The sequence below is a fragment of the Trachemys scripta genome, chromosome 4, assembly GCF_013100865.1.
Source record: "Trachemys scripta elegans isolate TJP31775 chromosome 4, CAS_Tse_1.0, whole genome shotgun sequence".
NCBI lineage: Eukaryota > Metazoa > Chordata > Testudines > Emydidae > Trachemys > Trachemys scripta.
Window position 1 is genome coordinate 48,742,894 of NC_048301.1, and position 12,888 is coordinate 48,755,781.

The window sequence follows — 12,888 nt, forward strand, 5'->3', positions numbered from 1 at the left end:
CCAAAAACAAAACCATTTATTTCTAAATTCCTCAGTTCAAATTGTGACAGCCACCAATATCAGAAAAAACTTAATAGAAGTAATCTCTTATTATACTATGCTCTGCCCACTCCGCAGGCCACCTCTATGCACATCAATTCCCTTGGTAATGAACTCCAAAAACAATTTTCCCAGAGGTGTCAGACAGTCCCCGTAACTCCGATCCTAGCATCCAATTGGATCATTTAACTGATAACCCATTAAACTACTATAAGAATGCTTCCCCTAATCCAAATCTGCCCTTCCTTCTTTTGGTCATCCTGACAAAGCGATGAGGCTTCTTGGATCCAGAAGTGAAAGCCACCACGTGGGCACAAAAGACCCTAGCCAAGGCCACTGCCTTACATGCAAAATTTAAATGCCCCAATAGTTACTTATACTTGTTTTAGAGAGGCTTTCGTAGAATTTTTGATTGTCTTTATCAACACCTTTACATTACCTAAGCTGTCTCTGGGTATCCATGATACACCCTGTCTTGAATCCGATTCAGTTCTCAAGTATGTTAACTGTGCTGGGCCTTCTGCCTTTTCTGAAGCCAGTGGGACCCCAAGCACTCTGTCATCTCCAGAAATGCTCTCAGCAGGCAGCTGTGCTCTACTGATCATATTTCCTGCCAAGAGGAAGTAATTGAAATAGCGAACTGCCTCACGTGCAAGCTCGTTTCCCGCACATCTGACCACTCCAATGTTATGCTAAACCTTTCAAAGGCTGAACATGGTGTGGAGCATTGGCATGGCCGTGTCAAAACAGTAATATTCCTCAAACTGAAGACTGAACAAGTTACTATTTTTGCAATGAACAGGGAGTAATGTTGCATTTTGCAACCTGTGTCCTTATGCTGCATTCTTTAACCATGGCTACTGCTACCTCAGATGAGGACTATCAAAATGAACATAACTGAGGGTCAATACTGTCTTTAAGGGAAGCTTTGAAGGTAAGATAAATGGTTGATAATCCTGTATTATCCATTAGGTTTTTTAGGCACCACACCCAGGAGGAGAGCTGTAGATCTCCACAGGTAATTTCAAAAAAGGAACAATTATTCTTTCTACCTGATGTTTTCCCAAACTATTTGTTCTAGTTCTTTAATAGATTATAAATGTTCAGGCCACACATGCAGCCTTGCCCCCTCATATGTAGGCTTAGCAGAATTTTTTATAATTTTGATGGATGATATTGATATTTATTTTTAAGAAGTTTTTTCCAATTCTTATCTATGTAAATTTTTACAGTTGTGGGAAATTGGGGGGGGGGGGGAGGGGGGAGGCTGTTAAACAATAATTGTTTAATTACAAAGCAACAGAGGGTCCTGTCTCAAAGGTGCCACAGGACCCTCTGTTGCTTTTTACAGATTCAGACTAACACAGCTACCCCTCTGATGTTTAATTACAGTAAATGTTGAGATTCAAAAAGTTGAAGCTTTAAAACACAAACTGTCAACATCATATATCAAAATATACAAAGTAAATATTCTTAAATCAAACTCTAATATGTTCCAAAGCAGTATTTTTCTCACTTTGTCTATCTGTAAATGTCAATTTTTGATAGAAATACTTTTTAATCGGTTTGTGTGTGTACTGTGTAATAGACATTTATTAACATTTATCGATACAAATCTAATCCTTCCAAGCCTACTCACACGGGATCTGAAACCCTACCAGATGTCCCTTGCATATATATGCCCCTTGCATATATATGCCCCATCTGTCTTGTTAGGATAATCCCATAGTAGGGTCCTTAGCACTTCTAATTTAACTGGAGATTGGTCTGAAAGGGATCGAGGGTAGTGACAGCAACCACCTAATCAGCTTGCCGAACTTGTCTTACCCATCCAATACACCAGGAGCTGGGGAGTTGGTAAATGGCCTTCCTTAGGGTAGCTCCCCTGAAGGCTTCTAGGAGTCTCCTTTAGGAGCTACAGAGCCCTCCCTCCTGTCTGCTCTCTCCCAGAACTGCCTACCAACAGCTGAGAACTTCCTCTTTTTAAGACCTTATTCCATCCTTAACGTGATTGGCAGGGCTGAAGGGGAGGGCCAGCCTTGCCCACAGCCTCTCTTTAACCTCTTCGTCACTGGTGTGGGGATTATGTACCTTTTATTCTAGTCTTAACAGAACCTAAAAGGTGACAGTTAAACTCAGCACATTGGTTTCTGAGGACTCAGTCATTCTCCCTATAGCTCACTGTTTTATTCAGCTATGTATTATTTCAGCCCTATAACACTATTTCATTTATAAATATTCACTAAGGAAAGCAGAACAGATTTTTTTAATATTTCTAAATTTAAGGACAAGAGTGGAGCTAATTTCAACAGTGCAATGCATATTGTCCTCTATCTGAAAAATATGTGGTTTTTCATGCATGAACAGCCACAATTTTAGTTTATTTGAGAAACATGATGATGGATGTCATATATTAAAGATTAGAAGATTAGAATCTGACCTCATCGAACCTCTCTAACCATCGTTTATGTGCTGTGAATTTTATATTTTTTAAAGTAAGAAATAAGAGAGAGACATTAAAGTTCTCTCTCATTAAATGAGAGGGGGGCGCGACAGGCAATTTTAAATTGCACAGAGATTAGTGACTTTTTACTTTTTCTTTGTGAGGGGAAGTGATTATCTTAAAGACAATGAGAAAGAGTAAAAAAAAGTTTCCTCTACTGAGGCACAGTATGTGTTAAAAATCTACTTATTTCATATTTAACTTGATATCGATAACCTATATCCCCCTGATTTCACCCTCATGCAATTACCAGTACAAGGATGGGCAGGAGTGAGACGCCAGATTAGAAACAAACTCACATGGCAGACCTACAGAATTTTACTGTATTTCTCTTTTAATAGGAAAGTAGTGCTTGTAAAAGGTGCCAGCCTGATGAATGGAGACTGAAGACTCTTCATCTATCCAGAGAATAGACATACCAGAATATCACACAATCATTTCACAGATCAATAGTGATCTGTGATCAATAGTGATACAGGCCTTATCCCAGACTAGTGAATGTGTTGCATTCTATTAGTAGTCTTATAAGGTACTTTGTTCCAACTTCTCTCTTAAAACAAAATTAATAAGTATAATGATGTTTAGGTTTTGCCACTAGTCTCCAGAATGTCGATCACTGTATAAAAATAGAGCCCTATTGTGATAGGCATTGTACAAACAAGGTAGTAGACAGTCCCTGCTTTGAAGAGCTTAGAATCCAAACAGAGGAGACAGGAACAGGGTAGAGAAAGATGTACTAGGCAGAAAAGTACTGTACTGTCAACAAGTACGACAATATCTTATGCACAAAACTACTTTTCTGGAAAGATAAGTCTGTTTTATTCCCAGTTTCTCAATACACCCATGCTTTCATTTGGCAATAAAATGCTATGGTGAATTCACAGAAAAATCCTATGTCCTATTGCATACAAATTCCTCCACTTCCTACTAACAATATTCTAGGTATTGACAATGTGCAGGTTCTTGTTACACAGATCTTTTGACAGAATTAACCTTCCCCTTTGATCCTCTCATGGCTCAACTACCAAAGAATCAACAGACAGCTTTAGAAGATCTATGTTATTAGTTAGATCTCATGTGGCCTGTCACTGACTCTTCCTCTTCTTGGCATGCAAGCATCTGGACTGAGTCTTTTGCTACTGAGCCTATGGTTCAGACTATTAAACAAAAATATGTGCACAAAGAGAAAAAGACAGCAAGGACAACCCATATACCTGTGTACCTCCGTTTTGGAGCAAGTACATAGATTAATTCAATTTTCAGGATTTATTTCTTATGTTAACAAAAAGGTTTCCCTTCTTAAAATAACAGAGACTTTTCCCTCCTCTCTCCCCAGTTTTCAGGGTATTTTTATTTGTTTGTTGTTTTTGTTTGGTTGGTTTTTCAAGTGCATAGCACTAAACTTACCATGTCACTTTGAGGCTGTGAGATGACAATAGGCTGGCCGGTATCACATGTCTCTCTTATATTAACATGCAATGGAATGTCTCCTGCATTAAAAACACCAAAATGCATTTACATAAAGACTTAATATTTCATAAGTGCATTTCATTAAACTAGCCCTGAAGCTACTTGAAATCAAATTCCAGTTCAGGCTATCCTTTGAATTACTTAATCTCTAAAATTAGCATTTAAAATTAAAATTAGCTGCAGCAGAGTTCCACATGTCCACAATCATTAGTACCAAATATATTTCAAATTTATTCATTTTCTGGAAAAAGAGCAGATTGCTTTGCAGTAATTTGTAATGACAGGAAGTTTGCTTTATTGCTTTCTGGAGAAGCAGAAAAGCTCAAACTGAGACATTTCTATGGTCTAGACATTTTGGATAGGTACAAAATAAAAACACTTCTTTGAGTGTCAGGATAACATATTATTCAACGTATTTCTTACTTTTGTATTTTCAACAGTGTTTTGAGATATTAATCAATATCTCAACTATAGCACATTTTGTTGCCAAACAACAAAATGTACTATAGTCCTTAGTAGGCCATTGATTTAATTAAGTGCTAGCTGTATATTCAACTCATTCTCTTTTACAAGGGCTAACTACTGTGTGATTTGCTTGTGTAATCAGCAGGGAACTGTTATAGAAGAAAAATGTACTGAAGGAAAAATCATTTATAGACCCATTGGATATTTTCACTTAATTCTGAAATATTTTTCCAGCACTAAATATAGTAAATTTTTAAAGTTCCCATAATTACTATATCACAACACAGATACTGCCTATGAGATAAAATGCACAGTTAAAAACTGATCTTCTGCCAGTATTATGTTTACAGCATGCTGGAGGCCTGACTACTCTTCACGCAGGCCTTGTCTATACTCAGAAGTTTCACTGATTTAACTAAAAGTGTGCTTTTAAATCAGTTTAATTAAACTGGTGCAAAATCCTGTGTAGGTACTCTTAGTTTGGCTAGTAAGTGTGTTATTTTGCTTTAATATAATTTATTTTTAACACCAGATTAAGATAAATGAAAAAATAGCTAAACTGAAATAAGTGTTCGTATATAAACTTGCAGTGGTTTAACTAAAGCAGTTTCAAAACAAAACTCTAGTTAAACAGATGCAAGCATGGGTATTGTCCAGGGCCGGCTCTACATTTTTTGCCACCCCAAGCGAAAAAGCCGCCCGGGCTGCCGAAGCCAAAAAAAAAAAAAAAAAGCCGCCCAGACTGTGCCGCCCCTTAGCATGTGCCGCCCCAGGCACATGCTTCCTTTGCTGGTGCCTGGAGCCAGCCCTGGTACTGTCGAACCCTTAGATGTAAGTAACATACAAGCGTTGGTCCAAGAAGTATCTGTATTTGGGCCCCTAGGTAATGGTGACCAAAATAAATTTTAAGTTCAATATCATTAGAGGAGGAAAGGTATCAAAATCTTGCACTGAACTTTAAAAGAGGATTTAAAAAAAAAAGTGAAGGATGCTAGTAAAAAAGACCCTAAAAGAAAAAAATAAAAATAAAAATAAAAATAAAAATAAAAGTATGGAGTTGCAGGTATTGACTCCATAATTAAGGTTGAATTGAATTCTGCACTTAAAGAAGACATGCAACTTCTGTTATATATGAAGACTACAATCTATCCTCCCCAAAATTACTCAATACTTACGCTTTTGGCACAGAATGAATTTTCTGAGAATTAAAGTAAATCCATAAATTTTTTTTTTTTAGTTAAATATAGTTAAAAATTGGTCCTTTAAGAAATTTACCATTGCAGGTCAGATCTTTTCTTTGTCCCAAATGTTTTTAGTAATGGAATAATACGGACTCATCAAAGTCCCACATAGTTAAAATTACTGTTATCTTGTGCATAGGCCACATTTTGAAGACTATTATTTTTAGGATTCAGAGTAATTTTTTGCATTCAGTCTTCACAACTAAAATTTACTGCTTCAGCAGCAATAGAATTACACAAAGAACTTCCCTTTTTCAAAATGGCTGCCATCTCCTACTGCTCTCAAAAGGATTGAGGGCCACATTTACGAAGGTATTTAGGTGCTTAAAGATGCATATAGGTGCCCAGGGTGATTTACAAAAGCATCTAATGGAGTTAAAGACAGTAGCTAAAGGTATAAAAAGAAACAAATAATTCTGTAAGTATATTAGAAGCAGAAAACCTGCAAGAGAATCAGTGGGTCTGCTGGACCATTATGGTAAAGCAAGCAATTAAGGAAGATAAGGATATTGCTGAGAAACTAAATGATTTCTTTGCACGATTCTTCACCACAGAGCACACCTGCCTGGGACCTACTCCTTTCTGGTAATAACAATGACGCGCTATCAGAGAGTGAGGTAACAAAAAAGAAGGGATGGAACAAATCGATAAATTAAAAAGCAACAAATCCATTGAGTCCAGATGGTATATGCCCAAGAGTTCACAATATATCTAAGAATGAAGTTGCTGAGCTGCTAGCAAAAACATGCAAACTCTTATTTTTTTAAAAAAGTTACTATACCAGGGGATTGAAGGGTAGCAATTGTTGTGTGTTTTAAAAAGATGATAGACGTGATCTGGGATATTACAGACAAGTAAGCCTTACTTATATATCTGATAAATGTATCGAAAAACAATTAAAAATAGAATTATAAGAGATCTAGGAGATCACAAATTTATTAGGGTCTAACCAGCATAGCTTCTGCATAGGAAAATGTCTCTACAAATCTGTTAGAATTAACTGAATGTCTTAATACAGAAATCAATAAAGGGGAACTGGTTGATGTACTTTATTTGAACTTTTGAAGGCCCTTAACAAAGCTTCTTACAAGAAGCTACTAGAGAAACTAAGTACTCATGTTGTGTTGGTCAAAGTAATGGATCAGAAACTGGCTGAGACACAGAAAAGAAATGGCCAATCTTCCTCATGATAAAATTTAAATAGTAGAGTGTCACAATGTTCTATACTAGGACCAGTGTTGTTTAACATATTCATCAATGATATAATAAAGGGGGTGAGCAGTGAGGTTGCAAAATTTGCAGGTGACACAAAATTATTTGGTTAGTCAAAACTGGAGAAGACTCGGGAACATCAGAGTCTTCCAAGCTAGGTGTCAGGCGCTACCTCTCAGTAGTCAGGCTTAGTGGCTGGACCAGAGGTCAAAGCCAGACTTCGAGTCGGGACTGAGCCAAGTGTGGCATTGGAATCGAGATCTGGGGACAGGCCAGAGTCAGAACCAAGATCAGGGTCCATAGTGAAGCCAGAATTTGTACCATAGCTGGAGTCCAGATGGAAGCCGGGGTTGAAGCAAGGTAGTCAGAGTCCAGGGACAAGCCAAGTCACAGTCTTAGCCAGAGTCCAGATACAGACCAAAGATCAAAGCCAGGTAATCAGAGTCTGGGGGTCCAGGGAAGGTCAGGAGGCAGAGGTAAGCCTGGAGCAGGTCAGTAACAGGGCTGGAGCAAGAGCAGGGTAGGGCAAGGACAAGATTGGAACAGGGCTTGGGCAAGGCTGGAGCAGAAACAGGAACAGGGTCAAGAGCAGGCTGGGAGTCTCAAGAGTTTGTGACTGTGAGGCAGCACAAGGGTTTCTGGCTGGGTAGTTGCACAGAGTGATCTGCAGCTCTGGTGCGGTTGAGGAAATACTTGAACCTGGGGGATAGGCTGCAGCTGCATGCCTGAAGGCTGAGTCACGGCAGGCTCTGTGCAAAGGGTAAGTCAGTGCACCTACTGAAGCACTGGGGATGGGTGGACAGAAGCCTGCCCACATCTAAAGGCCCCGGCTCACAGTCTAAGGGGAGGAGCCACCAGACCCAGATATCAAATGATTATAGGAGACAACCAACGAAAAAACAGGGATGGAAATGGGGGGTCACAGGTTCAAAATCAGGAATCCAGATGGGGACACCAAGCAGAAGACCCCAGACAGTGCCCACTGCTCTTCAAAGGCATCCAGGGAGCATGGCCCAGAGGAACTCTGCCCAGAGACGTGGCTTGAGGGAGGATCAGAAGTAGGTCCCATAATCGCAGGTCTCCTCATCAGCTTCCTCCTCGTGGGTCCTGAGGAGGTCGGCAGCTCAGATTGGTTTTGGGGGACACCCTAGTGTGGAGGTACTAGAGCTACTGGTTGTATCGGAGCCCTCAGAGGGGGTGGATAAATTGACTCTTGCAGGTTTTCTTCCTTTGAAGTATCTGATACTGGCCACTCTTGTAGACAGGACAGATACTGGTCTGATCCAGTATGGTAATTCCTATGCTTCTATGTACAATATAAACTAACTTTAACCCTTCCAGCACTACATTCATGCTCTTTAATCAGTGGCTGAAGAACAGTATGTTTGTAACCACTCCTCTTCAAACCTCTTCCTCCCTCCTGCCGAATCAGCAAATCCCTTGGCTCCACCCTGACTTCCCATCCCTGGCCAACTTTACCCATTTTGGGAGCAGCAAAAGCCACTTATGGAGATCAATGGCTGACCAAGCACCTTGTACCACTGCGGATGGCAGCTTTGCACCCACCAGCATAACCTAGGGCTGAAGCAATCCCCTTTGACTCTGATTGCCACACATTATGCTTCTACCAGGTGACCCTAAATGTGTGCCTTCAATTCTAAATTCCATTCCTATGTTAGATTTGTATCAGACCTTTATGTCTTTATGAAGATTTTAAATGAACTTCCTGGTTCATTTTAATGATAAACTGTGGAATATCATTGACATAATTACAGTAATACATGGAGATACATCATTAGCATGCACAATTATCTCATTAACAACTTAAATATGCGTTTATGTTTTATAACCTCTTCCTGATCACTCAGGTTTAAACATGCTATTTTTAAAAAAGGTAAGCAATTAATCCACATTTTAAAATTATACATAATTCCACATTAAATCAATATGTGAACAATTCTTGTTTTGAATGCCTCATGAGTTAAGATAAATTTTCTTTTGAAACCACATTTTGCAATCCAGTATATTCCTGAAATCCCAACTAACAATAATTAAGGTGGTCTAATCATAATTAAATTATCTTTAGTGTAAACATAACTGATCTTGGACAACCAGTGTGTGTGATTCAAAACAAGATGTAAACTACTTACTCACCATGCAAAACGCAACAATTCAGTATTCTATATGTAGGTACAAAAATAATGGGTCTAATGCATTGCTGTTCAGATTACAAAGTTTTCCACATAAAAAGCGCATTCCTGTTCCCAATGGAGTCAATGGGCCAACTCCCACTGACTCCAATGGGAAGAGTTTAGGTCCTAAATGTCACTGCATACATGTTACAAAATGTTGTATGCTGTATAATTCATAGATATCAGAACAGTCCATGTTCTGAAGAGTTTACAATCTAAACGATAGTCAAGATCACTGAGATCCAGTGGATGGAGTTACCTTAGACACTATCCCACTTGTGGCCTTATATATGTGAGTATTAGTCATATTTGTCACAAACTTCCAAATCTAGCCAGCATTTCATTAAAAGGAAAAATCCTGAGACAATGATAATAAACAGCATAAAAATTGTAATGAAACTCAGCAATTTAAGATTATTACTGTACCATTTTTTTCTGCTTTACCATTATTTGAACATATAGTATCACGGTAATGCAGTCCCATACTTTTTTCAAGCAGAGTTTTCCTTATGCATTTCATGAATTTGTCCATTAACAATAAAAATCATATCAGTATTCTTACCTAAAACATCTAGTCCAAGGGTTTTTGCTAGATCTCTCACACCATCAGCTCCAAAAATATGGGTCTCATGTTTACATTTTGGGCACTGGAAAACACTCATATTTTGGATAAGCCCCAAAACCTGTTAAGTTAAAAAAGAATGTTCAAATCTGGAGTCGTAGTATCAATGCTGGTATATTATATCTACCCACATATGTCATCAGAGAATAGATCTCAAACAAGGTATCTTAAAAGTATTAGTTTAAAATGAATAGACTGTTTTGACAGTGTCTCCACAGCCCCTAGATTCCTGGCTCAGCAACAAAGTAATTTTATTATATTTTTATTTGATCTTCATTTTATAAATATTTATATATCATATACTTCATATTCATTGCAAGATTGCTGCCTTTCAAGTCAAGATTATCAAGCACATTTGTTACAAAACATCTCTTATGCGACCTAATCTACAGTACTTAACTTATAAACACCACTTTATGACATCTCAGTAAACAATTGTTGTATCATATAACTTTGAACTCTGGAGGTTTTATGTGCTGTGTTTTACAGTCTTGTAGTTTAAAGTTTCATTTCATGAACTGTGACATATTACAAGAAGTGAGACAAGCTGTGGGAGGTAATATCTTTTATTGGACCAACTTTATAAGTTAACTTTATAAAGTTTGTCCAATAAAAGACATTACTTCACCCATCCTGTCTCTCTAATATCATGGGACCAACACGGCTACCACTACACTGCATTACAAGAAGTGTCACAATTGGACCTATTTTTTTAAAAAGACTTTTTTTGGCTATTAGCAGGAAAATATCTTTAAAAAGGAACCCAGATTTGCTATTCTCTCTGAGGAGCAGAGAGATGTTTAAAGATCAAAACAATAGAAATAATTAAGCAAGGCAGAAACTGACAAAAACTGTGGGACAAAAATCTAATATACACATTTTTGTTGATGTTCAATTCCCAACGTCTTCCTTGCAAAAATATGAAGAAAGTTTGCCAACCTGGGCACAAAATCTACTCTTCCATATTTTAGAATGATGCTGATGATAACACTAATCACATTCTGTTTATCTGTCAAACAAAGTTAAGCACTAGGGATGACCAGAATTTTGAAAACCCGCCAGGAATAACTTACACCCAAATTTGACATGTTATAAGGCTCTTGTGGTTTAATAATCAACAGAAAACCTGCACAATCTTAGCTTCATGTTGCAGAGTCAATTATTCACTGGTCTACAATTTTTGAGAAGTCGTCTGCTTCAGAGATAAAATGTGCTATTTATTATGTATTTTGATGTGCTGAATTCAAATATGACAATTAAAACAACTGATTGGCTACTGTTTCTAAGATATTTAAGTTTTTACATTTTATGTCTATGCATATTGTGTAGATAGAGTTTTAATCATAAATTGTAAACCTAGGTCTTTTCATGTGTTTATGGTTGCTTTACATGACAATATTTCATCTGTCCTGTTTATGTAACACTTTAAAAATCAGCAAAAGGGTTATATAAATAAAATTTATTATGAAACAAAAGGCAAAAAACTATTATGTACATAGTTTAGTCCTATTCAGTGTCTACTCGGCACTTCTTGGCTTGTCTCTTGTATTCATTAAATGGAGCATCTCTTGTCACTGTCCAGCAATAGTCTGTAAGCATTGATGGGCTCCATTTGCCCTGATAGCGTTTCTCCATTCTTGCAATGTGCTGGTGAAATCGCTCGCCGTGCTCGTCGCTCACTGCTCCGCAGTTCGGTGGAAAAAAATCTAGATGAGAGTGCAAAAAATGTATCTTTAGTGACATGTTGCAACCAAGGCTTTTGTATGCCTTGAGGAGGTTTTCCACCAACAACCTGTAGTTGTCTGCCTTGTTGTTTCCAAGAAAATTTATTGCCACTAACTGGAAGGCTTTCCATGCCGTCGTTTCCTTGCCACGCAGTGCATGGTCAAATGCATCATCTCGAAGAAGTTCACGAATCTGAGGACCAACAAAGACACCCTCCTTTATCTTAGCTTCACTTAACCTTCGAAATTTTCCACGGAGGTACTTGAAAGCTGCTTGTGTTTTGTCAATGGCCTTGACAAAGTTCTTCATCAGACCCATCTTGATGTGGAAGGGTGGTAACAAAATCTTCCTTGATTCAACAAGTGGTGGATGCTGAACACTTTTCCTCCCGGGCTCCAATGACTGTCGGAGTGGCCAATCTTTCTTGATGTAGTGGGAATCTCTTGCACAACTATCCCATTCGCAGAGAAAACAGCAGTACTTTGTGTATCCAGTCTGCAGACCAAGCAAGAGAGCAACAACCTTCAAATCGCACAAAGCTGCCACTGATGTTGGTCATAGTTTATGCACCTCAAAAGTTGTTTCATGTTGTCATAGGTTTCCTTCAGATGGACTGCATGACCAACTGGAATTGATGGCAAAACATTGCCACTATGCAGTAAAACAGCTTTAAGACTCGTCTTCGATGAATCAATGAACAGTCTCCACTCATCTGGATCGTGAACGATGTTGAGGGCTGCCATCACACCATCGATGTTGTTGCAGGCTACAAGATCACCTTCCATGAAGAAGAATGGGACAAGAGATCCTTTTGACGGTCACGGAACATGGAAACCCTAACATCACCTGCCAGGAGATTCCACTGCTGTAGTCTGGAGCCCAACAGCTCTGCCTTACTCTTGGGTAGTTCCAAATCCCTGACAAGGTCATTCAGTTCACCTTGTGTTATGAGGTGTGGTTCAGAGGAGGAGGATGGGAGAAAATATGGGTCCTGTGACATTGATGGTTCAGGACCAGAAGTTTCATACTCTTCCTCGTCCTCATCTGACTCAAGTGAGAATGATTCTGGTGCATCAGGAACCGGCAGTCCTTCTTCGTGGGGTACTGGGCGTATAGCTGATGGAATGTTTGGATAATGCACAGTCCACTTTTTCTTCTTTGACACACCTTTCTCAACTGGAGGCACCATGCAGAAGTAACAATTGCTGGTATGATCTGTTGGCTCTCTCCAAATCATTGGCACTGCAAAAGGCATAGATTTCCTTTTCCTGTTCAACCACTGGCGAAGATTTGTTGCATAAGTGTTGCAGCATATGTGTGGGGCCCACCTCTTGTCCTGATCTCCAATTTTGCAGCCAAAATAAAGGTGATAGGCTTTCTTAACCATAGTGGTTATACTGCGCTTTTGTGATGCAAAAG

General features: G+C 38.7%; 1 protein-coding gene across 5 annotated transcripts in view; it reads right to left on the bottom strand.

Annotated features, from left to right (window-relative positions):
* The window catches only part of NUBPL (nucleotide binding protein like), a 148,291-nt gene that overhangs the window by 15,164 nt on the left and 120,239 nt on the right, over nucleotides 1-12,888 (bottom strand). For all 5 annotated transcript variants that reach the window (XM_034768689.1, XM_034768688.1, XM_034768690.1 and 2 more), the window contains 2 exons: nucleotides 9,685-9,805; nucleotides 3,950-4,032 (listed from right to left, as the gene is read on the bottom strand). In XM_034768689.1, coding sequence (XP_034624580.1) covers nucleotides 3,950-4,032; nucleotides 9,685-9,805 — 204 coding nt within the window. The remainder of the gene's footprint in view (nucleotides 1-3,949; nucleotides 4,033-9,684; nucleotides 9,806-12,888) is intronic.